This window comes from Pteropus medius, unplaced genomic scaffold, assembly GCF_902729225.1.
Source record: "Pteropus medius unplaced genomic scaffold, Ma_sr-lr_union100, whole genome shotgun sequence".
Classification (NCBI taxonomy): Eukaryota; Metazoa; Chordata; class Mammalia; order Chiroptera; family Pteropodidae; genus Pteropus; species Pteropus medius.
Genome location: NW_024349796.1, coordinates 7,411,331 through 7,433,425, shown reverse-complemented (window position 1 = coordinate 7,433,425; position 22,095 = coordinate 7,411,331). Strand labels below are relative to the sequence as shown.

Below are 22,095 nucleotides of genomic sequence, written 5' to 3'. Positions count from 1 at the left end.
AACGGAACAAAACGTTCAGTGTGCTGAATAAAAATAAGAGCCAAACTGTAATTCGATACCTGGCAAACACAGCCTTCAGGAATTAAGGTAAAATAAAGATATTTTCAGGAAAAAAAAAGAAAAGAAAACTGGCTTTTATTTCAAACAAAAACTGAGTAAACTCCAAGCACAAAAGTGATTCCTGATAAAAGGAAGGAATGAAGAACAAAAAAGAGTAAATAAGTATGAATATCCAAATGAAAACTAACTGTGTAAAATAACAATAATAATGTTTTATAGAATTTTAAATATAGAGAACGTGAAAATAGATAATTACAAAAATATGTAAATCTGGAAGAGGTAAAAGAAATCTAAGTGTCCAGTGGTCTTTGCATGGTCCAAAAAAATGATAAAAGTACTAATTTATATTAGACTTTAATAAGGCAAAGGTATATGTCATAATAAGCACGAAAAGAATTGTAAAAAGAGCATATTAACGAACCAACCTAACGGTGAAATGGAAAAATAAAAAATAATCAATCCAAGAGGAAGGAGTAGGAGCAGGAGGAAGAGGAGGAGAGAGAAGAACACGGACGGATGGACAAATCAAAAGCAAAAAAACAAAAAAAGTAGATTTAAACACAAATACATTGACGATTACATTAAATCTAAATGATTATGTTTAAAAACAAAATTCCCAGACTAATTAAAAACAATCACAAAGTTATACACTTTGATTATAAAGGTATAAAATTATTAAAAGTAAATAGGCAAAAAAAAAAGCCAAAACACGCAAACTCCAAAAGAAAGCTGGTATAGTTATATTAATATCAGAAAAAAAAACATTTGGGGGCAAAAAGCATCGCTAAAGACAGACATTTCATAATAATAAAAAAATTAATTCATCAGGAAGATCTAGTAATAATTTTAAATATGTATACTCATCGTGACATAACTTTAAAGTAAAAATTGACAGGACTAAAAGGGAAATATGCCATCTTAGTGTGAGATTTTAATACAATACCTCTAGTAACTGATAGAATAAGCAGAGAAAAAGATCAATAAGGATATAATAGATTTGAACGGTACAATTAACTCATCTTGTTATTGGCATATATAGGACACTGTACCTAACAAGAGCAGAGGACTGGGTACATTCTTCTCAAATGCAGGTGGAGCGTTTACCAAAACAGATGCACGCAGCCCGCAGTTCCGAAGGCTTCGGCAACATGTTGCCCATAGTTATTGATGCAGGAATGTGTACCTGACTCAAGATGAGCCAAAGTGTCCCTTCCCTGGATTTTGAGACTACAGTCCATGGATTCCATTAGGATTTGCTCTTTGTGTTGCACATTCTGTGGGTTTGGACAAATATGTGATGATTTCTATCTACCATTACACTATCATACAGAATAGTGTCACTGCCCCAAAAATCCTTCGTGCTCGCCTGTTCATCCCTTCCTCCCTCCTCACAAACAGGCAAACAACCACCTTTTTACTGACTCCATAGTTTGCCATTTCCAGAGCGTCATGTTGTTGGAATCATACAGTGTGTAGCCTTCTCAGATGGGCTTCTTTGACTTAACAAGATGCACTTAACCGTCTTCCATGTCTTTTCATAGCTTGATAATTGCTCGCTTGCTTCCTTCCTTCCTTTCTTCCTTTTTGATTTTTAAGTTTTTAACAATACAATATAGCTCTGCGCGACAAAAAATAAACTATGAAATATTTCTCTACTAGCTGGTGGGAGAGGGGTAAAGAGGCTTTGAGCTTCCTGAAGAATCTCAAGTCCCTCCACAGTCCGCCACACTTCTTTCCGGCCATCTTTCTCCCTTTCCTCTTAATGTCCTCATAGTCTGAGACGTCATCATTACAGAAGACCTCCTTGTCCCTCTGATATGCTTTTTGCCTTACAGTTCATTTTGTCGCATATGAGGATAGTGATGCCAGCTTCCTTCTTGTTAACCTTTACATGTCTTCTCTTTTCCCATGGTTTTATTTTTAACCTTTCTGTATCTATATCCTTACGTATCATTCTGTTAATGTAGATCCGTCTCTGTGACTGGTCCCCTGATCTCCTAATGTTAACCCAACGCTCTGTTCTTGGAACTGGCCCAAGCTGTCAGTTGTGATTATCGTCATATGTATATAGCTGGATTCCGTTTGTTGATATTTCCTTTGGAAGACAAAAGAAGGTTGTGGATAGACGTGGAGAGGGCGTGTCCTGGGGTGAGGTGACCCTCTGCGACTGAGACAAACCCTAAAACTGCTAAGCGTGAGAAACTTTCTGCTAATCTCAGTTCCTGCAGTTGGGGCGGCCCACATCCAGCGACTGACAGGGGCTGGGTACAGAGACAGTGTGGCCCAACCCAGCATCTCCTATGGGCACGGCGGGTCCAGAGCAGCCCATGGGATTGGCCGTTGAAACGTTGTCCCAACTGCGTCACATTTTGACTTCTCTCTCTGAACAAGACCACCTCCTCCACTGCCATTCACCGACGTCGATACTCATATGTACTATGCACGTCAGACTCCATCTCGCCCACTACTTCCAGAGAAGCCAACTACCAACAGAAGAGGCAGAGCCGGCTTCATGGGCGTCATGCAAACCGTGCGGTCACGCAGGCCCCCGCGCTCAGAAGGTCCTCGTGCTCACTGGAATGCTCCGTTGTCACCATCGTGAAAGGATAAATGTTGATGGCCTGATAAATAAATGTGCAGAAAAATCTTAAGATCAATCACAATATCAAATTAATAAAGTATTATGCATTGCATTATATAAAAGCCTGACACCAGAAACTGTGTACTTTTGCAATTTCTAAGTTTATGTTGTTTCTCATGTGTCACTATTACTCCCATTACATTTTACAAGAAAAAAAAATTTTTTTTTAAAGAAAAAGCTTTATATTTTAGTGGCACTTTTATCCTAGGTTTTGATGAACGTGGCCACAGTTTTTTCATTTTACGGGAAGCCCTGAAATGATGTAGCTGGCCCTGAGGGTAAGGGGCATGGGCCACTAACTCGGTTGTCCCACTGGAGTTTAGAAGGGACGAATAATAGTTTAAGCCATTTTCAGTGATTTATGGCTTAATGTGAATAAATTTCAGATCCTTTTATGAAAGAAAAATGGTAAATGTATAAGAAGAGATCCTCAGGGCACTGCATACATGGAAAATAGAGAGAAGACCTTTAAGATGGGAGAGGGTGATAAGTGGGGACCAGAGGCCTAAAGATAAACTCCAAAGACTCTTGTTCCTGACACCGATGTGAACAAAACACACGGCCCAGCTATTAAAGACTAAAAATTAGATGTCGTTCAAATGAGTCATAAAGAGAACTCCCTCCCTCCAGGAGTAACACTAACACCACACATAAACTACGCAACGTCACGTTTAAGGCAGGCTTCGAACGGCCTGGCTCTGGAGAATTGAGGCTGCTTTTTGTTATCTGGGGTCCTCTAGAAGGATGTCAATTTCTCAGAGTTCTAAGTAGACAAAAATATCTGGAGTTAATTAAAATGTGTCAATACTGTCATTTTCCATGAGGGATGGAAGAACCGATGCCTAGTTAGAATATCGGCAAAAGGCTAGTGAAAATACATCACTGGTAAATTAAATGCACACCTCGTGGGAGATGGTCGAAACTCCACTTTTTTTTTACATTCTTTTTTTTTAATTTATTTTTTTTATGATGACATTGGTTAATGAAATCCAGTAAGTTTTAGGTATACATTGTAACAGTAAGGCATATATATATATATTTTTTTTTTACATTGTATGTTCACCTCTCATAGTTAGATTTCTTCCTGTTAACCACATATTTGACCCCTCTTACCCCATCTATCTCCCCCCTCCCCCGTTCCCCTTACCTTCTGGTAAACACTAGTCTATTGTCCATGTCCATGAATCTCTGTTTGTCCTGCTCATTTGTTGCTTTTAGGTTTATATCCCACGTATAAGTGATACCGTGTGATTTTCAACTTTTTCCGTCTGGCTTATTTCACTTAGAATGATTATCTTGGGGTCCATCCATGTTGTCGCAAATGGCAGTATTTCCTCTCTTCTTATGGCTGAGTAATATGCCATTGTATATATGTACCACAGCTTCTGTAGCCAATCATCTATCTTACATTCTGTTATGTATATACCTAATATTTCTATTTACATGGTACACAAAGCGAGGATTCGTTTTCACGTAAGAGGAAAAGGAACTTCCACAGTTAAGTACATTCTAGCTAAAGGTAGTGGAATAAACCAAGTCGGTCTAATTTTAAACAGATTTCAGACTCAGAATCTATTGGAAAGAGGAAAAAAGAACTAACCCAAGAGACTCTGCCCACAGTGTTTTGACTATACATGTTCACTAAAAGCAAAAACAAAACTGTAAACAAATATCGAACACCGGTGAGCAGTTAACAATTCAAAACTACTGGCTGTGCTTTCTTGGATTCAGTAAGTGGAGAAATATATTAAGAATGACGAAAGCCATGTTTCTCGTCCTTGGAGAAAGGAGTTACAAAATGCGCAGAGGACACTTGAAAACAAACCACGTGACGCTCATTTGGAATCGAAGGTCGATATGAACTCATGTGGCAAAGTATAGTTTTTTATGTTAAATTGTATTTTATTTATTCATTTTCATAAAGTGAGCGTGAATCTATTCACCTAATTTTTTAAACCCATTTTTTTTTTAGTGAATTAAGAGAGAACCAGCAGGAGGGTAAAGCTCGTTCAAAGAGAATTCGAGAGATTAAATATTGCAGGCACCGAATAAAGGACATTACAATAGGATTTCTGGGTTGTATACAAAACCGGTTAATGTCATACAGAGCAAGAAACCTGTAACCTTTAGGATTTTGGAGTTTCGTGTTTGATTTGTTTGGATTTTGGTTTTGGCTTTCATTGTTTATTTTTCACTTGAAAGAAATTACTTACATCTGTACTAGACAAAAATCTACACATCACCATGTAACTTTATAGAGGCTGAGCCCTATTCAATAGCAAATAACAAATCAAACAAAGGCGCATTTGGCTAAAAACTCAGAAAAGCCTTGGTGGGCCTGTTAGGTGGTTTGTGGACAGAGTGTCCCCCGTGCGGGGAGAGGACAGAGAACTGTCTGCCATGAGGTCTGGAAGCTTTGCTACCTCAGTAGCAACAAGCACCTGGATCTTGGTTTCTAAATACCATTCTCCACTGAAAGGAGCCCAGTCTCTTGGAGGAAAGGTTAATTCCAGAGCTGGGGCAGGAAAAGTCTAAGAAGAATCTGAAATATATTTATGTGCCAGGAAGTTAAGGGAGGGCTCGAAGGATGTCAAAAGGACACAGCTGGCTTGAGGGGACTCCCGTGGGCCACATCTGGGGCAATGTGAGCATCAAAATAAATAATGATAGTAATGGGTTATCATCTACTGGGTATGTCCGTATGTCCTTATTTATATAAATAACCGGGGGGAAGGGGAAGCTCTTCTAACAGCAGAACGCCAGCCGACAAAGGCAGAAGAAATAAGAAAATGAGAAAAGCACTATTTTGTAACCCTCACAGTAATAATTGATTCGGGCAAGAGCTATTAACGAATGCTGAAACTAGGGAACGGAAGTGTGATGAGAAATAGGATATTTATACCGTGTCAAAGTATTTCCCAAGAAATGACTGATTGATTACAAAGAGAAAAATCGTAACTTTACAGTGAAGAAGCTGGCAGGCACCACCTCCACTACGTGATCACAATTAACATCGCCGGTCATGAGGCAAATGAATATCATGTGCCTCCCCGTGTAATATCCTGAGAAGGACTCGACGAATCTTCTGTGAGGTTATTGCCCAAAAATGCATAACCTAAGCTAAGCATGAAGAAACATCAGACAAACCCAAATGAAAGAACGTGATACAAACTAGCCTATATTCTTCGAAAATACCAAGGTCATAAAAGACAAAATAAGACTGAGGAACTGTTCTAGATTAAAGGGGACTAAAAAGACGTGGAAACTAACTGTACTCCATGATGCTGGGTTGGAAAATGTTATAAAGGTTATAAAAGACATTATTGGGACAATCAATGAAATTTGAATACAAACCGAGGGTTAATAATAGCAATATATCAATGTTAAATATTCTGACTTTGTACACTCTGACATACTGAGGGGTACATATTGAGAAATAATGTCTGCAATTGATTCTCAAGTGATTCAGAAGTAAATATTACACATACACATAGCATATCGAATGATAAGTGTATATATCATATATCATATCAGAGAAATAAAGGACTTTGGTACTTATAAGATGATGAGGTTTGAAAGCACCACTCACAAGACAGGGCAATGCGGTTCGCTGAGGACAGGGAGAACTAGAACCTTCTGGCCTCCAACCTGTCACTGCGGTGACCAAGACCAGCGACCGCACCCCCAGTTAGCTTACTTGACCTATTGACTTTTTCTCCTTGAAAAGCGCGTTTCTCTCAGCTTCCATTGGTGTGGCTTTTCTGATAGGTAGATAGATTAGATAGATAGATAGATAGATAGATAGATAGATAGATAGATAGATGATAGATAGATAAGATAATAATAGATGATTGACATGTGGATATATTAAATAGATGATAGAAAGATGATTGATAGATAAATAGATGATTGATTGTTACATAGATGAGAACAAGAGAGACAGGATAAACGAACCACTTCGTATCGAACCCCAGAGGGCCCTGGAGTTTGGGGTCCTGATTCCTGAGATCCACAGCAATACACTTTGCCAGTTAGTTGTTTATGCCGAAAAGTCTCAAAGGCCTTTAGAGGTAAAGATTTCTTTTTCCACAACTAAATGGCGTTTTTCTTGCTGTGAAATAGCAATACCACATTTTGCCACGTGGTGGAGCCAACACATCACCAAAGAGGCCTTTGGAGGTGCCCTTTAACCCTCATTGTCTGAGTGTGACATCATCCACCATTGTTCACAAATTGTTATTTTGGTGTAAAGACGTCACCAGAAGCTTATAGTCTTGTTCAGGCAAACTTGGTGATCTTTAAAACTCTCCAAGACTCAAAGAAACTATCTCAGCTCCACGAAAAGGGGGATTTTTCTCTCCGCTGAGCCTGCCAGCCTGCTGGTGTGGAAAGGAGTCAGCGGGAGGCTTTGCTGTGAGCTGGGGCAGCTGAGGAGAAGCCGAGATGCACTGGCTTCTAAGAGTGAGCAGGCTCTGGGAAAATGGGGGTGTTGGAGGTCTGCGATCCTGGTCAGTTCTACGCCCAGGAAGGCGCCTCAGTGCCCCTGGCAGACCTGCAGTGGGGCTCAGGGGCCCGCTCCACCCAGACACCTGCCCCTTCCCTGTCCAGCCTGACATGACACACAGCCCCTTAACCCTCAGTGACCCTCTCCCTGCCCTTGCAAGGCCTGCAGGACCTGACCCCTCCCCCACTCCCAGCCTCACCTGTGGCCTCCTCAGTCCCCAACCACCACGTTGCCACCATCACCCCCCTGTTATGGCACGAACGATTCTGAGACCCACGGAGCCAATTGAGATTAATTATGAGCCTTTATTAGCCGGCCGGCGACTGACTCTCTACCATGCAGGGCTAGAGGAGTTCAGCCCCGAGCTTTCAGAGGAGGCAGCTGATAAAGCTTAAGACCATATCCTGGTGTCTCCCGAACAAGCAAGCAGAGTACAGAAGCGGAAGTTGGCTGTTGGCATATCTTTGCCCGGAACAACACCCTTAATTAACAAGTAAATGGATCACAGAAGCGGACATTGGCCATCTTCATATCTTATACAATACGCTTCCTAAACCACACACCAGCAAGTAGGACAACGTCTGGTATCTAAAGATATTTCTTCCCTGTAGCTGACTTAGCTAGTTGGCTCACTTGAAAATTTTCCACCCTTAACACTCCCTTACCCCGTATCTCCACGCACGATTTCTCAAGAGGCCAAAGGAGTTGCCCCCATTTCCATGGTTTCACGACTTTGTTGATGGCCTCGAAACGCCCCAGGCATAGAGACAGGGGGGAGAGGCGAGGCTATGTGTCTATGGCCAGTGTGGTCCCAAGCAGACTCCCTGAAGAGGCCCCGCCCTGCACCCTTCTACCTGCACCAGCACCAGCACCCACACTGAGGGATGGACCAGTCCAGACGCCCAGAGTGCGGGGACGGGGGAGACGGCCAGGAATGCGCCAGGGCCTGTGGCCAAGAACATTCTCACCTTCTTCCTGGAGAGCACAGCACCAGGGTCCCACCCTGGGGAGGGACCCATCCTGGGGAGGGATCTTCTGTAAAAGGGCATGATGAACCCCGCCCCGCCCACCCTAAACCCAGGCGTCTGAAACAACCCAGGCGGAGGTTCAGTCTGCGCTCCTCAAAACTCTCCAGCAGGGACCCAGGCAGCGTTTCCACCACCCCACATCAGTGGCACAAACGTTGAAGACACCAACAAATTTTGCCTGGGGAAAGCTTGGTGCCTGTGATCCTCATTCAGTAAACCTCTGCCGAGGACCGCCAGGTGTCAGGGACTACGCCAGGGTCACAAGGTGAATAAGAAAGACACAGTCCACTTCAGGAACTGACAGGCCAGCGGGGACTGAGACTCACAAATGCATACGGCACCCGGTGATAAGTGCCATAAGAGAAAGGGCTAAGCTCATGGCTCTAACTGTTCGTTATTGTGCTTTCCAAGTCATATGCAAATGCACGACACAGAACATACATTCGAGAGCACTTATGTCTTAATGCGACTTGCATTTTTGATCAGTCCCTAGACTTCTAGGGAGGAAAGAAATTCCTCCCAGACACTCCCTTCTGAGCATGAGTCAGGACGCCCAGGCCTCCCCAGCACAACCGGGTCGAGGCAGGGTAAGTGGGCGCCACACCGTCAGCACCAGGCAGAGGTGGCACTGCTCCCCGCTCCGAGTGTGCGGCCCTCCTCTGTGGCCGCTGGACCTGCAGGTGCGACGGCCCTTGTCGGCCTCGCCTTCCCGCAGCAGCTGGACAAGAGGAAAGAGTCCTGCCTCCTCCACCCCTAAGCCTGTCACTGTTGCGATCCTCGATCCTCGATCCTCATTCTTGCCACGAAGAGCCGAAGGAGGTCTCTCTACGTCTTGAGTCAGAAGCTGTGTGGCCGCATCGCCAAGACGTGACTCAGACTCAGGCTCCTCTCTGAGGTCCCCTTGGTAATATTCCCTTATTTGGTCCCAGACAGAGTCTCCGTGTTCTCTCTCAGGACCTGCCAGACAGAAGAGCCTGGGTGCCCCTCACTCAGACGGTGACAGCCTGGGGTGGCCTCTGGAGCCAACTAGCTCATCCTCAGAAGAGACTGATGATGTAAAAGAATGTGTTTCCGGTCTTTAAATCTTGTGGATATTTAAGTTATAAATCATCTGGAGAATGATTTACAACTTAATTAAGCTTCCACCAGCTGCATCTGAAAGTCCAAATTAGTATTCTAAAAAAATAAATGTTTAGGTCCACAGAAGAGACTCCTCTGTATATAGACCCAGAAGAGAAAAGAAAAATCCAGAAACAAAACAGCACCTCCCGGAGGAGGAGGAAGCGTGGCCGGCAGAAATACCCCGGTCATTCTACTGCAAACGCTGGCCCCTGTGACCAGAAGGTGGAAGCAGGGGCCATGTTGAGCCAGGCAGGTTTGAGGCAGAAGCTGCCCAAAAACCCCACACTAAGGTACAGGCAGAGAAGGGGAACTGGTGACGGAAAATGAGAAAGAACAGCTTGGGAGCCAGGAGAAAAACCAGGAGAGAGAGGCAGAGGCTAGAAAGGTTTCCCAGGCGGGGATGGGGAGGAGGCAGGTGGACCCACCTGGCGGCCCCAGGATCCTCCATAAGGCGAGAACGAACGAGGCCTTCGCGGCATCTAGGATGAGGAAGCCAGCAGCGATGTGGCCCCTGCAGTTTGCTGTGTGCGATGAATGAGCCAGAATGCGCATTTTTGCCCCATACTCTCTACAAACCACATTCTCCTGTATCATTCTGCCCAAAGACAGACATTCCCAAATGCAGCCTGGTATTCGAATTCCAGATCCGCCACTCACTGGCCAGATGACCGGCTCTCCGGCAAGTTATTGAAACCCTCAGTGCCTCAGTTCCCTCATCTGCAAATGTGGGAAAAAATAGCAAGCCGTCTCTCTCTCTCGCTCGCCCTCTCTCGCTCTCTCTCGCTCTCTCTCGCTCTCTCTCGCTCTCTCTCTCTCTCTTCTACAATGTGCAGATCTCCAAAGGGCCAGCTCTGCTCTGGAGTCACCACTGGGCTGGCTGGGACTTTCTCAGCGGGGGCCTGCGAGCTAAGGGTCTTCCTGTTCCCTCATCTTTCTTCCTCTCTGTCCACTGATGTCAGACCCACACGGTGACCTGAAGGCTCCCCTACCTCATCTGCTCCGTCTCCCCTTTATTTTTCCCAGGCATTACCCCCAATAAGTCTCTCGCACTTCTGTGTTGTTGGCATTTGCTCCCTGGAAGACCTTTGGCAGACTAGGCTAGACGGAATTCTTTGGTACAGGACTCGTCAGAGCCTTTAATATAATAATATACATAATAACTCGTTAAGAAGGGAACCTACTATGAAGCGTTTCCTGCATTTATTCGACCCCTAACCACTAACATCCACCCACACACACTCCATCCATTCCTATCTCGTGAAACATAGGATCTGCTGGAACAAGTTCCGTAGACACTGCACTAGAAGTGTTATTTCCCCATTTTAAGAGATGAGATGACTGATGGCTAGTAATTTAAAAATTGCAAAGAACCCCATAAATACAAGACATGTTAGTGCTAGCAAAGTTATGATTTAGAGGGCCCCTGCTGTGAAACCGCCCCCCAGAAACGGTGCTTGGGGGGTCAGGGGCAGCAGCTGTAACACCCTGAGCTCCGCCTGACTGATGTGGGGGTCGGCAGAGGGCCCAGGAGACTGGGCTTTTTGAAGCTTTCTTTCTGGAGTTTTCCTCTCTCTCCTACGCTCCGAGCCTCCCGGCACGGCCAGGCCCCTCCCACCTCCTCTTCAGCACTCGGATCCCACAGGAAGCCCCGCCCACGCCCCGCCCCGCCCCGTTCTCTCTTCCGGCAGGCGGGTCCCCCCTCCGTGCTGCAGCCATAGGAAAGCAGAAGGCCTGGGACCCATCGCTCCACAGGGGAGAACTGTCTAAAACAGAACTGTTCGCTGCAACTCTGTGGAATTCATATTCTCTGAATCACAGATCCGATCACAGACCTGAATGAGGGAGAAGAAGAAAGGACTGGCTCTTCCTCAGCCTCAGTCCTAGTGACAAAGCGGCCCCATGCCATCCCCTTTGCCCTCCTAAGCAGGGCAGAGAGACGGCAGAACTGTGGACTGCGGGGTTAGGGCCAGGGAGCTGCCTCACCTCAGCAGCCTCTTTGCTGGGCTTCCGTCTTCTTGTCTAAAAATGGGGAAATAATTGACCAGTGATGAAGATTCAATGTGCAAATGTGCACAGAGCGTGGAACTCAGTGCCCGGCGCAAGGGGGCGCTCAGTTCAAAGGGTGGCTTCAGATGGTACGTCCAGAAGCTGAAGATCATGCCTCTGATGCCTCCCAAGCATCCAGGGCCGTGGGGGTGGTGCGGCCTGGACGATGGGCTACTTCGCCTCTTTTCATCTGGAGAAAATTAGCTAAAAAACAGAGATTGCCTTGCTGTGGTCCTCTGAGACATACACATTCCTGCCCCACCCCCAACCCCCCCTCAACTGCTGGCACTCAGGGCTGTGGCCCATGCTCAGGCAGCTTTGGGTAATCCCAGCTGCTTCTGACTCACCCACTGCCCTCAGGGCTGAGGACTCACACCAGGAAGCTTCCCCACGGTGAGGGGTGAGGCCGGAGTGTGTGACTGTCTGTGCCCCTGTGTTCCTGCAAAAGGTATTGTGTGATCAGAGAAAGAGGAGATGTTGCCACGTCCTGTGAGACTGCATTGTGCGAGAGGCTCTGAAACATATAAAGAGCATGTTTATTCAGGTTTAAAAACTGGACCTTGTCCAGTGGCGGGTGGTGATCATTGTGTGCATCTGCGAATACATCTGAGTAGCTCAGGACAGCTACAGGCTCTTGTGAGTGGGATCCTGTGCACAGAGGCCCTCGAAGGCTGGTGAACCGGCAGCCAGGGCCGCAGGGAAGATAGAGTTCCTGGCTGGCGAGGGGCAGTCCTCGGGGAGCTGGGAGGCTCTTCAGCCCCAGGGCTGCAAGGAGCTCCTGGTCTGACTGTGCCATCAGGGCCGGTCTGCCCAGTCGTCTGTTGCTTAGAGGACTCGGAGGGGAAGTCAGGGCATTCCCAGGTGCTCTGCCACCCTGGGCCAGTCGACAAGCTTCCTCCCAAGAGCCCAGGCCCAGAGCCCAGCAGAAATCTGGGTGGACCCAAAAGAAATCGAATGGTGAAACAAATCAACAGAGCCTAGGAAGGGCTGTCTCTTTCCTACGTTTTCGATTGTGGTGGTTTCATAAAACCCTTGCACGAGAAACCTTCCAGTTAGAAATGAATTCCTGTGTCACCCGTGTCATCCAAGGGTACAGAAGGCAGAGCCTAGTGGCGGGCAGTAGTACCTGTCCATCAAGCAGAGCCCCCAGATGGCAAACCGGAGATGGAGGATGGCAAATAAAAACACAGCCGGACTACGATTAGGGAAGAATTTAATTAGAAAGAATTTAATTAGAAAGATAGACCATTGCAATAGAGAGAACTCTCCAGTCTGTTGGCACAAGAAACATCAAAACCTGTAGAGAATTTTTATTAGAGTTTATTTGAGCCAAAACTGATGACATGTGCCTGGGAGCAAGATGTCAAATGCTCTGAAGAATAACAGTTTTGCAGCTTCTTTTATGCATTTGAAATTAAGGAGGAAATAGAGGGAAGATGGGAGAAAGCAAGGCCCAGGCAGGGCTTGAATCACAAGACGGTGCTTTCTTAAGGGTGGTTATGCCTTCCAGGATGTTACTTCTGGCATCTCCAAGGTGCATTAGCCTAGATGCACAAGAATAATGGACAAAGCTTGGTTTCCAACCTTTCACTAAAGAAGTTATGCCTGGATCAAGACTCCCCACCACGATTCCTACCCAGTTAGGAATTTATGATTTATTATAGCCCCCTTTTTCATCCACAAGTCTCAGAAACCTTCGAGTGTCTCGAAATCAAACAGAAAAAGAGTTTTCTTTTATGAGGTCAGCATCAAGTGCCCTTATAGCCTCCACTTACGCAATAAAAATGCCTCTATTTTCTTCAAATACTTCTCACTCACTTCATTTATTTCTCCATCATCCAGTGAGTGCACCCAGCATAAAAAGGCCTGTCCACAAAGTGTCCGCACACGGCAGAGTATACGGATGTCATATTATAAAGTCGTACACCTGAAATTTATGTTATTAACCCATGGTACCCTAATAAGTTTAATTTAAAAATACTGTGTTAAAGGTTAAAATAATGACTCAAACAAATATAAAAGGAACGTAAGTCAAACATTTTATTTAACTCATTAATGGATGACGAAACCAGTAGGCGTTTTAAAAAAAAAAAAAAAAAGTTCAAAGAAGAATCTAAAAGAACAGCAATTTAGGAATGCAGAATAGAAATTTGCTAAGAGTTGCAAAATCAAAGGAGGCTGTTTGGTTGTACTTCCGTCAGAGAAAATCCGTTTGTAGATATATGGACAAGAGTTATTTGCATTACTCTCAATTTTCTACAGCTTACAGAGCTGTAGACCAGCTTGAAGACTATGAAAGGCACAGACAGCTGCAGACCTGATTCCCTGAAAGGCGCCACCCAGCATTCCATGGCACAGCCATGATTTTTTTTTTCTTCAATTCCAAAGACGTAAGTTTTTCCTGACAAGTAGGTCATTGTTTTGCAGGAAAATCCCAAATATTCATATCTCAAGCTATCCTTCAAGACCAACTTAAATGTTATTTTCTCCACAGAGCTTTATCTAGAATTCTTTCCTCAGGCTAAAAGATAATTTTCCAAAAAGGTAAAATCATGACGTTCATATGGGCATAAAATAAATAACATTTTCAAGATTTCATTTAACTCATTAATTAAATCATACGACTAAGCAGATGTTATAATTGGTTCAAAGGAGAAATCAAAGGAGCACGTGTTTATTTAGATGAAGTAAAGAAAAGTTAAATGAATGTGCAAATGGACTCGCTTGGCTTCTCCAGTGGAGCGAGAGGTCCCTCCACTGGACAGAATTAATTTGCATATTTATAGAAAGGTTCTTTTGCATTGCTACGGTGATCTGCAACTTAGGGTTGTAAAATCACTCAAGACAACGAAAGGCTGCAATCAGATAACCTGGAAGGAGGTGCTGTAAACCAGGGTTTCTCAGCCTCGATGGCGTTATTGACTCTTTGGACCAGATAGTCCTTTGTCGCAGGGAGCTTTTTTAAGATTATTATTAAGATGTTTAGCAGCATCCCTGGCTTCTACCCAATAGAGGCCAGTAGCACCGCATTGATCTAAACAATGCGTAATTTTCCACTGAAACACAAATTCTTCTGTGTTAGGGAAGGAGAGGAGGGATGCACCCCTAGGCACATGCCCATTTCTCTGTGTGTGAGCTGAGACCCTCATGCTATCTGCCGGCAGAGTGGTCACAGTGCCCTCAACCGCGGGCACTGTTCTAAATACTCTACCAGTATTGACTCGCTCCTCCCAGTTAAATGTGCGTTTCAGATAAGCAATTGATTTTTCAGTATCTGTACACCCCCATGCAATATTTGGAACACACTTATTGAAGGGGTTCAGAATAGGCCTCCCCAAGATGTGCCATTTTGGCATGAGCTAAAGGCAACAGAGACCCTGCTGGCTCGTGAGAAACTTTCACCTCTCCCTTAAAGAATTTAAAATAGGGGCCTTGCCCATAGTAAGAGTTATTACCAGAAATAGTTTTCTATGACTCATCCGTAGTGGGGGCCAAACATCTAATTACTGAACGTCTGCTCTTCTGTGGTCCTGAGAATGACCGTCCCCTGTCTGAAGTCCAGACACCTGACCTCGTCCTTAGCTTAGAATGTCATATACACCTGATTTTTCCTTTCTAGCTCATGTATGTGGGGTTCCCACATGTATGTATGTAATTAACTTGGCTGTTTTCTCTTCTTAATCTGTCTCATGTCTATTTAATTATTAGACCAGTGGAAGAACCTAGAAAGGTAGAAAGTTTCTTCTTCTCCCAAACTTACACTAAAAGATGATTGCTTATTTGAAATTCAGATTTAACTGGAAGGATGTTATTTTTTATTTGCCGAATCTGTCACCCTCTTTGTGATCAAATAGCTGCCAGGCAGCAGCGCAGCATCCTGATTATAACGGGCCTCGGTGACTCCGAATCCTCGTTCTGCCTCTGACTAGTCGGGTGACATTGAGTAATGTCATGGAACCTCTCCGATCCTCGGCTTTTGCATCCGTAGAATGGGACAACAGCAGGACAACCTTCTCACAGAGTTGCTTGGGGGATTAAATGAGATCACATCTGCAGAGCCCTGAGGACACAAAGTCGGGGCGCAGCGGGTGGCAGCTCATTTCGTCTCCTCGACCTCTCTCCCTGGTGTACTTACTGACTCCCGGGGCATTTCCTGGAGAGTCACGACTGCCCCCGCCTCGGGCTTTGCTCAGCGCCGACCGTCAGGAGGTGGGGTGTGGTGTGCGTCCCGGCTCTGCAGCCGCGGAGCCCCGTGTCGGGCGCCCAGCGGGCTGCGCCATCGCGCGGCCGCCCGCAGGTGGCAGCACCCGCGCGGTCCCCGCGGCGCGCGCGGAGCAGGCCGGGGGCGGAGAGGCCACACCCCGCCGGGCGCAGGGCGCACCCCGGCTGGTGAATCATCGCGGGCAGCGGAGCCCGCAGTCCGGCTCCTGAGCGCCGGGCCCCCCTCGCCCCTGCCGCGCAGCCCCGGACCCTGCCCCGATCGCCCGGCCCGCGCCATGGCGGGCATCGCGGCCAAGCTGGCCAGGGACCGCGAGGCGGCCGAGGGGCTGGGCTCGCACGAGAGGGCCGTCAAGTACCTGAACCAGGACTACGCGGAGCTGCGGGACCAGTGCCTGGAGGCCGGGACGCTCTTCCAGGACCCGTCCTTCCCCGCCCTCCCGTCCTCCCTGGGCTTCAAGGACTTGGGACCCTACTCCAGCAAGACGCAGGGCATCGCGTGGAAGCGGCCTACGGTAGGCAGCGCGGGCAGGGCGCGGGGCCGGGCGGGCCGGGCGGGGGTCGCGGACAGCGGGACCCCCAGGGGGCGCCTGTCCCCTCCTCCACCCACGGCGCGTCGCCGGACACTGTCCTCAAATCCATGAGCAGGCCCGCCAGGGGAGCCCCCTAACGGACTTCACAGTAACTGGGGGGACATAAGGGGACCTGGGGACAGCTTTTACTGGACTCCATCGTGGAGATGGTGGGAAGTAGGGAGGGGGTCCTCGGAAAGGAGGGTGGGCGGCAACATCTGGCCAGTAAAAGCCAAGTCTCCAACGCCGGTTCTCTCAGCTTCAGGGAAGGGAAAGTCCACAGCCTGGTCGTTTGTGACTAAGGATTGTCTCATGCAGTCGTGGTTAAATTTAGCCAATAAGAGTGTTATCATTTATTGTAACATAGGGGAGCTGAGAAGACCTTCCCATACCATTCACGCTGGCGACAGGACAGGGGAGATGCAGTGAAGAACCTGGTCCTTGTCAACCCACTGTCTCAGAATCCTCCTGGGGACCTCAGGAACCCCTCCAAGTTCACTGTCCTCCTCATCCTGGCAGGCCTTGGGACAGCTTGATCTCTCATCTAGTTGTCCATAGGGTCCCATGGAACCGCTGTGGCTCCACCTCCTGTGGGACACTTCACTGACACACACTCCCCACCCCAAATCTAAAACTGCGCTCCTGGAAAATCCATCCTCTACATTCCTGCCAGGGCAATAAGCATTCCCGTCCTGCTTCTGCTCCTGCAGCGTCCCAGGCCACCCTCTCCGTTACCCCAAAGCCAGCCATGGGCAGCAAATGCCCATGGGCAGGAAGTGCCACAGGCCAGAGCTTGAGCACCAGAGTTCATGTCTGGCTAACCTGCCCGGTGACCCTGCCCGAGCCATCCAACGTCTATGCCTCTGTTTCTTCACCTAAAGAGGTGACAAGGTGATGCCTGAATGTTCCCCTCTTCGCTGGCTCACGAGGCCCAGCCACCTCTCAGCTTCTCGAAGGCACCGGCTCTTCCCTGCCTTCTCACCTGCCAGGGATGCTCTTTCTTGTTTTTCTTGAATCTGGCTCATTTTCACTCTCTGGGATCTAGTCAGATGTCCCCTCCACGAAGTCATCCGTCCTGACCGCTCTTAGCAGCCCCCTCCCATCTTATTATTCTATATCACTGAACTCTGCTAATTTCCTTCATAGCGTTTTTATAACTTATAAATATAATTACATATATTTGTTTGTCCTGAACTTTAGGGACCATATGTGCATTATTTGCCAATATAACCTCAGTGCCTAGCACTGTTAGCACCTTTTAAGTATGCATTCATTCATTCATTCATTCAACAATATTTTTCGGGTGCCTATTATATGCCAGGCACCGTCTTAAATGCTTGGGATACATCTGTGAACAAAAAGGCAGTAACAGTTTGTGGAATGAATGAATGAATGAATAATGCAAGACTGTAATGAGCCTCAAGGGAAGTTATGGATGTGAAAGTGATAAACAAGAAAATGAATTCACCTTACATTTGTATAAGAACTTTACAGTTTACGAAGTGAACCTACACACTCATTTACTTGTCCTTTCATTCATTCAATAAGCATTTATTGAACACTTACTGTATGCCGGATACAATGCATAATAGTTTCTGCCTCTAAACTGTTAATACCTTATAGCTGTATATAAACTATGTGCATAGCCTCCTATGAGGCATGTAGTTTTACTAGTGGGGGCTGGAGAAGGGGGACGGACAGGTCACCCCACAGCTGGAAACGCCTGTGGGACTCATAGGTCGGGAAAGAGATAGAGAGCCACGTCGGCATGGGGCAGGCTGTGCGCCACACAACCGAGGGGCGTGGCGTTTATGTTCCCATTCAGCAGATGAAGAAACTGAGACTTGGAAAGCTTAAATATTTGCTCAAACAGGTGTCGGGGGCAGAGCCAGGACTGCACTCAGCCTGTGGGTAGTTAGAGCCCACAGCCCACCCTGTGCCCTCTGCCTCTGTCCTGTCTTCTCAAACACTGCTGTGGTCGGGGCAGGCCAGGGAAAGGAAGATGCGTCCGCTGGACCAGGACATTAGCAATGTGACTTAAACAGAGCGATTGCAGTGGGATAGAATTTCAATGGGGTAGAAGGCAGATTGCTATAGACGCCAGAGTAAGGAACCAGAAGCGAAGGCTGCGGTCAGCTCGTTACAGAAGGCTGCCCGCGGAACGACAGGGAGCCAACGTGGGAGGTGGAGTGGGACCTGGTTGTTTCAGAAGAGAATGTGTTGTATGTTGAGTCAGGGGAGGGGAAAGGAATAAAGACAGAGGCAGGGAGGAGACAGTGAAACGGGGTCCCTGAGGGAGTGGGCAGGGGAGCGGGCCAGCCTTGGATCTGGAGGGACCGCTCCGACACTGGTAACAGAGGGCTCCAGGGGTGGAAAGGGGGCTGAAGGGGAAATGGCTCAAGTCACTGGTGCAGGGGCACAGTGAGCAGAAAGCCAGCACGATCGAAAGATGCCCCCAGTCAAGTCCAAGCAAGGACAAGTGCTCTTAGTCCCCATTTTGTCCTGAGAAGTTTCGGACTTGCTTATATTAGCTGGCTGAACTCAGCCTCAGACCTGCATCTCCTGCCTCCAAGCTCAGTGATTATCATCATCGACGTCTTCTTCAATGATAATAATAATTAAATAATAATAAGTAACTTTTATAGAGTGTTTACCAAGGCACATCTGCAGAATTATCTTGTTTAACCCTCATAACTACGCTGTGCAGTAGCTACACTTGTCATCACCATCCCCACTTTACGGATGAGGAAACAGAGGCTTCAGAAGAATGAACTCGCAGGGTCACAGAACCCATGTAATAAGCGGCTGAGCCAAGACTCAAACCCAGGTCATCTGGATCCTAAGCCCGGCCCCTCCGCCCCTTTCCTTGGACCCCTACAGCCGTGTTTAATTCCACACCCTGCTGCTGTGAGCACGCTTCGGCTTTCTGAAACATCTCTGCTCCGAACTTTGCCTTCTTTGGAGAGGCTGCCAAAGATGTCGGAAAGTTTCTGAAACATAATGGAAAAACCCTCGTGGGATAAGTGCTTGGCACACTGAGGGTTGTCAATATGGTTCCTGGGCTCCCGGCACCAAGCCTAGTCCCTTCCATCAGCTGCGTGAGTGCTTGGCTGGCAGGCCTCAGGCCAAGCTGGCTTCGTGGTCTCTTTGTCCTTGTCATCCCCCAAACAGTCTGGCCTGAGCAGGGAAGGGACAATGCAGAGGCACGAGAGGAATGTGCTCTGCTGCAGGCTGTGGTTCCAGAGCTTCTCTGATCTGAACCAGGCGACAGGGCCAGAGCCACATCTCACCCAGGAAGCACTTCTGCTTGACAGAGAGGGCCACACGGAGGGTGTGGGTGGAGCCCCTACAAGGTTGCCCAGGCCCAGAGAAGCCCAGACTGATGCCTCGACTTCTTCTGTGGCTTTGGGTGGGGCTCCTCAGAGTCAGAAGCGCACCCCAGGAGGGCTGCTTCACGGAGGCGCCAGAATCGTTCAAGGTCGACGCCCATCAGGCTACTTGTGGGAAGATCCTGAGGTTTTTAACGCAGTAGAACCTTGTTAATAATCAATCAGAGGCGGCAAATGAGCAGAAATAGCATACGCTTTACACCAGGAAGTTCACGTCCCAGCGCTTTCTCTAACTTACGGCCAGTGTCACCTTGGAGACCAGTGTCACCTTGGACACGTTGCTTTGTCTACTTAGCCTGTGTCCTCACCTGTAACCTGGGGACCATACCCATCTTGTATACTGAGAGGGCCCCGGGAGAGAAAGCACCACGCACAGCACTGACATACGTCAGGTCACAATCTACGGATGCTCCAAGTATCACGGCCTGTGGATGACCCCAGAAGGCTGGATGTGTTCCCCAGCCCTCAAGAAGTGTATGCGTGTTAGGGGGACCGAGCGATGCCCATCTGCACCACTAGAGCGTGCACAGGGAAATGCTAAGTTGCAGCGTACAAATACTCCGGGACTCAGGATCGAAGGGATGAGTGAGGCCTGGGCTGTGCAGGAGGGCTTCATGGAGGAGGTGGCAATGAGTCTTGAAATATGGTAAGATGTGGAAAAGGAGAGAACAGGGTGGGAGAGGGAAGAATTCCATGCAGGCTAAACAGCCAACGTGCAGAAACAGAAGAGAGCCAGCATGGCGGGTAAGGCAGCCTCAGCGTGTAGACAGGCTCGATGCCAGGCAGAGGAGGCTGGACTCCATACCGCTGTTGCCCGAGGGAGAGGCGCGATGATGCAGGCTCTAAGCAGTCTGGAGCATCGGGCGAAGACTCCCCTTCTCACCCAGGAGTGTCCCCCGCATCCATCGGGACCCACAGATCAGGGGTCCGAGAAGAACCCCATGGCCATCTAACTGCAAAGTTTTCCCTAGAGGAGAGGGGAAGGGAGAAGGGTCCTGTGCACCCACTGGGAACTGGGGCATCCTAACTGCAAAAGCGCATGCCTGGGGGCTTGACAGCGCTTTGTGGGTCTCTTCCGCAGGAGATCTGCGATGATCCCCAGTTTATTGTTGGAGGAGCCACCCGCACGGACATCTGCCAAGGAGCCCTGGGTAAGTGACGGTGTCCAGAGCAGGCCGCAGAGGCTTGTCTGCAAGGCTGTGGGCAAAGGGAGTGAGGGGCGATCGGCGGCTTCTCTCCCTTCCCAAGCAGCTTGGCGATTTCCATTTCCAGAAGCTTCCTGGAATTTCTTGTCCCATGAGACCGCCACGCTGAGGCACACAATTGCACAAATGTGCACCAAAGCCTCCTGTGTCCCCTGCACTGGGCTAGTTGTTGAGGTTACAAAGATGCTCCGTCTGGAGGATGGAGGGGTTTCTGCGCCTCCCCCCCATGGTCTCTGCACCTCTGGGCCCATGAAACAGTCCAGCTTTGGGCTGAGGGCCAGGTGGGAGGGCACCCAGGCCAATGACAGCACTGAGACATCTGTTTCTCTGGGGTTCAGGAACAGGGGCTGGTGACTCAGTGTGAAGGAAAAGGAAACCCTCATGAATGCTCTCTGTGGAGAGGAAGTTATAGTACCGGGGTGTTCTCAGTATTTGCAAGACAGATCACCATGGCATCACAACAGAGGATGCAGGGCTTATTGTCACAAAGGCAGCTGCAGTGTTCATTTAGGTAAGAGTCACTGGAGTGGCTGGGTTGAGAGGCTCTGACACTTTGCTCAGTGACACCGAGCTCTGGTTTCTTGCCGGACATAGTGCCTGCTGAGATTGGAGCTTGCGGAGCCTCCAGCTTCGGTACCGTTATTTAAGATTCTCATATAATCCACTTTCGATAGTTTTACTCATGATAAATACAGCCTATGATCACTGGAGCAGACTATTTGCTCAAATAAAACACCTCGTTTCCTGTCATTAGCTTCAACTCGCTCCCCAAACTGGTCCATCAGGAACAAAATTGATGACCTTGCATCATACGTCCTGTCCTGGGCAGCCCAGCAGGGATTCTGATACTCAGAATAACAACAGCTAATATCCAATGAGTGTCTAGAATGTGCCCGACGCTGAGCTATGACAGCAAAATGTCCAAGGTACCATAATTACAGGTGACTCTCGAACAAGCTGGGTGTGAACAGCATAGATCGACTTATATGCAGATTTTTTTTTTTCAATACATGGGCACAGTACTGTAAATTCATTTTCTCTCCCTTACGATTTTCTTAGTAACATTTTCTTTTCTTTAGCTTACTTTATTATAAGGATACTATATATATAATGCACATAACATACAAAATATGTGTTAACCAGCTGTTTCTATTATCAGTAAGGCTTCCTGGCAACAGTGGGCTATTAGTAGCCACGCTTTTAGGTGTGTAGGGGTCAGTGCCCCTAAACGCCATGCGTTGTTCAAGGGTCAACTAGATTCCCATTTTATAGGCGAGGACGCGAGGCCCTGGGAGTGACCTAAGGGGCTC

At 47.6% G+C, this 22,095-nt stretch overlaps 1 protein-coding gene and 1 long non-coding RNA gene across 2 annotated transcripts in view; one reads left to right on the top strand and one right to left on the bottom strand.

The window, feature by feature from the left end:
* Nucleotides 1-398: 398 nt before the first annotated feature.
* On the bottom strand, nt 399-13,226 carry LOC120619143 (uncharacterized). Its single transcript, XR_005657375.1, has 3 exons — nt 11,339-13,226; nt 7,871-11,187; nt 399-2,681 (listed from the first exon to the last, which is right to left on the bottom strand). It is a non-coding gene; the product is annotated as an uncharacterized LOC120619143 (long non-coding RNA).
* Nucleotides 13,227-15,795: 2,569 nt separating this feature from the next.
* Nucleotides 15,796-22,095, top strand: part of CAPN2 (calpain 2) — a 42,064-nt gene continuing 35,764 nt past the window's right edge. The window contains exons 1-2 of the mRNA XM_039883633.1: nt 15,796-16,134; nt 20,662-20,731. Of these exons, the coding sequence (XP_039739567.1) occupies nt 15,898-16,134; nt 20,662-20,731 (307 nt within the window). The 5' untranslated portion in view covers nt 15,796-15,897. The remainder of the gene's footprint in view (nt 16,135-20,661; nt 20,732-22,095) is intronic.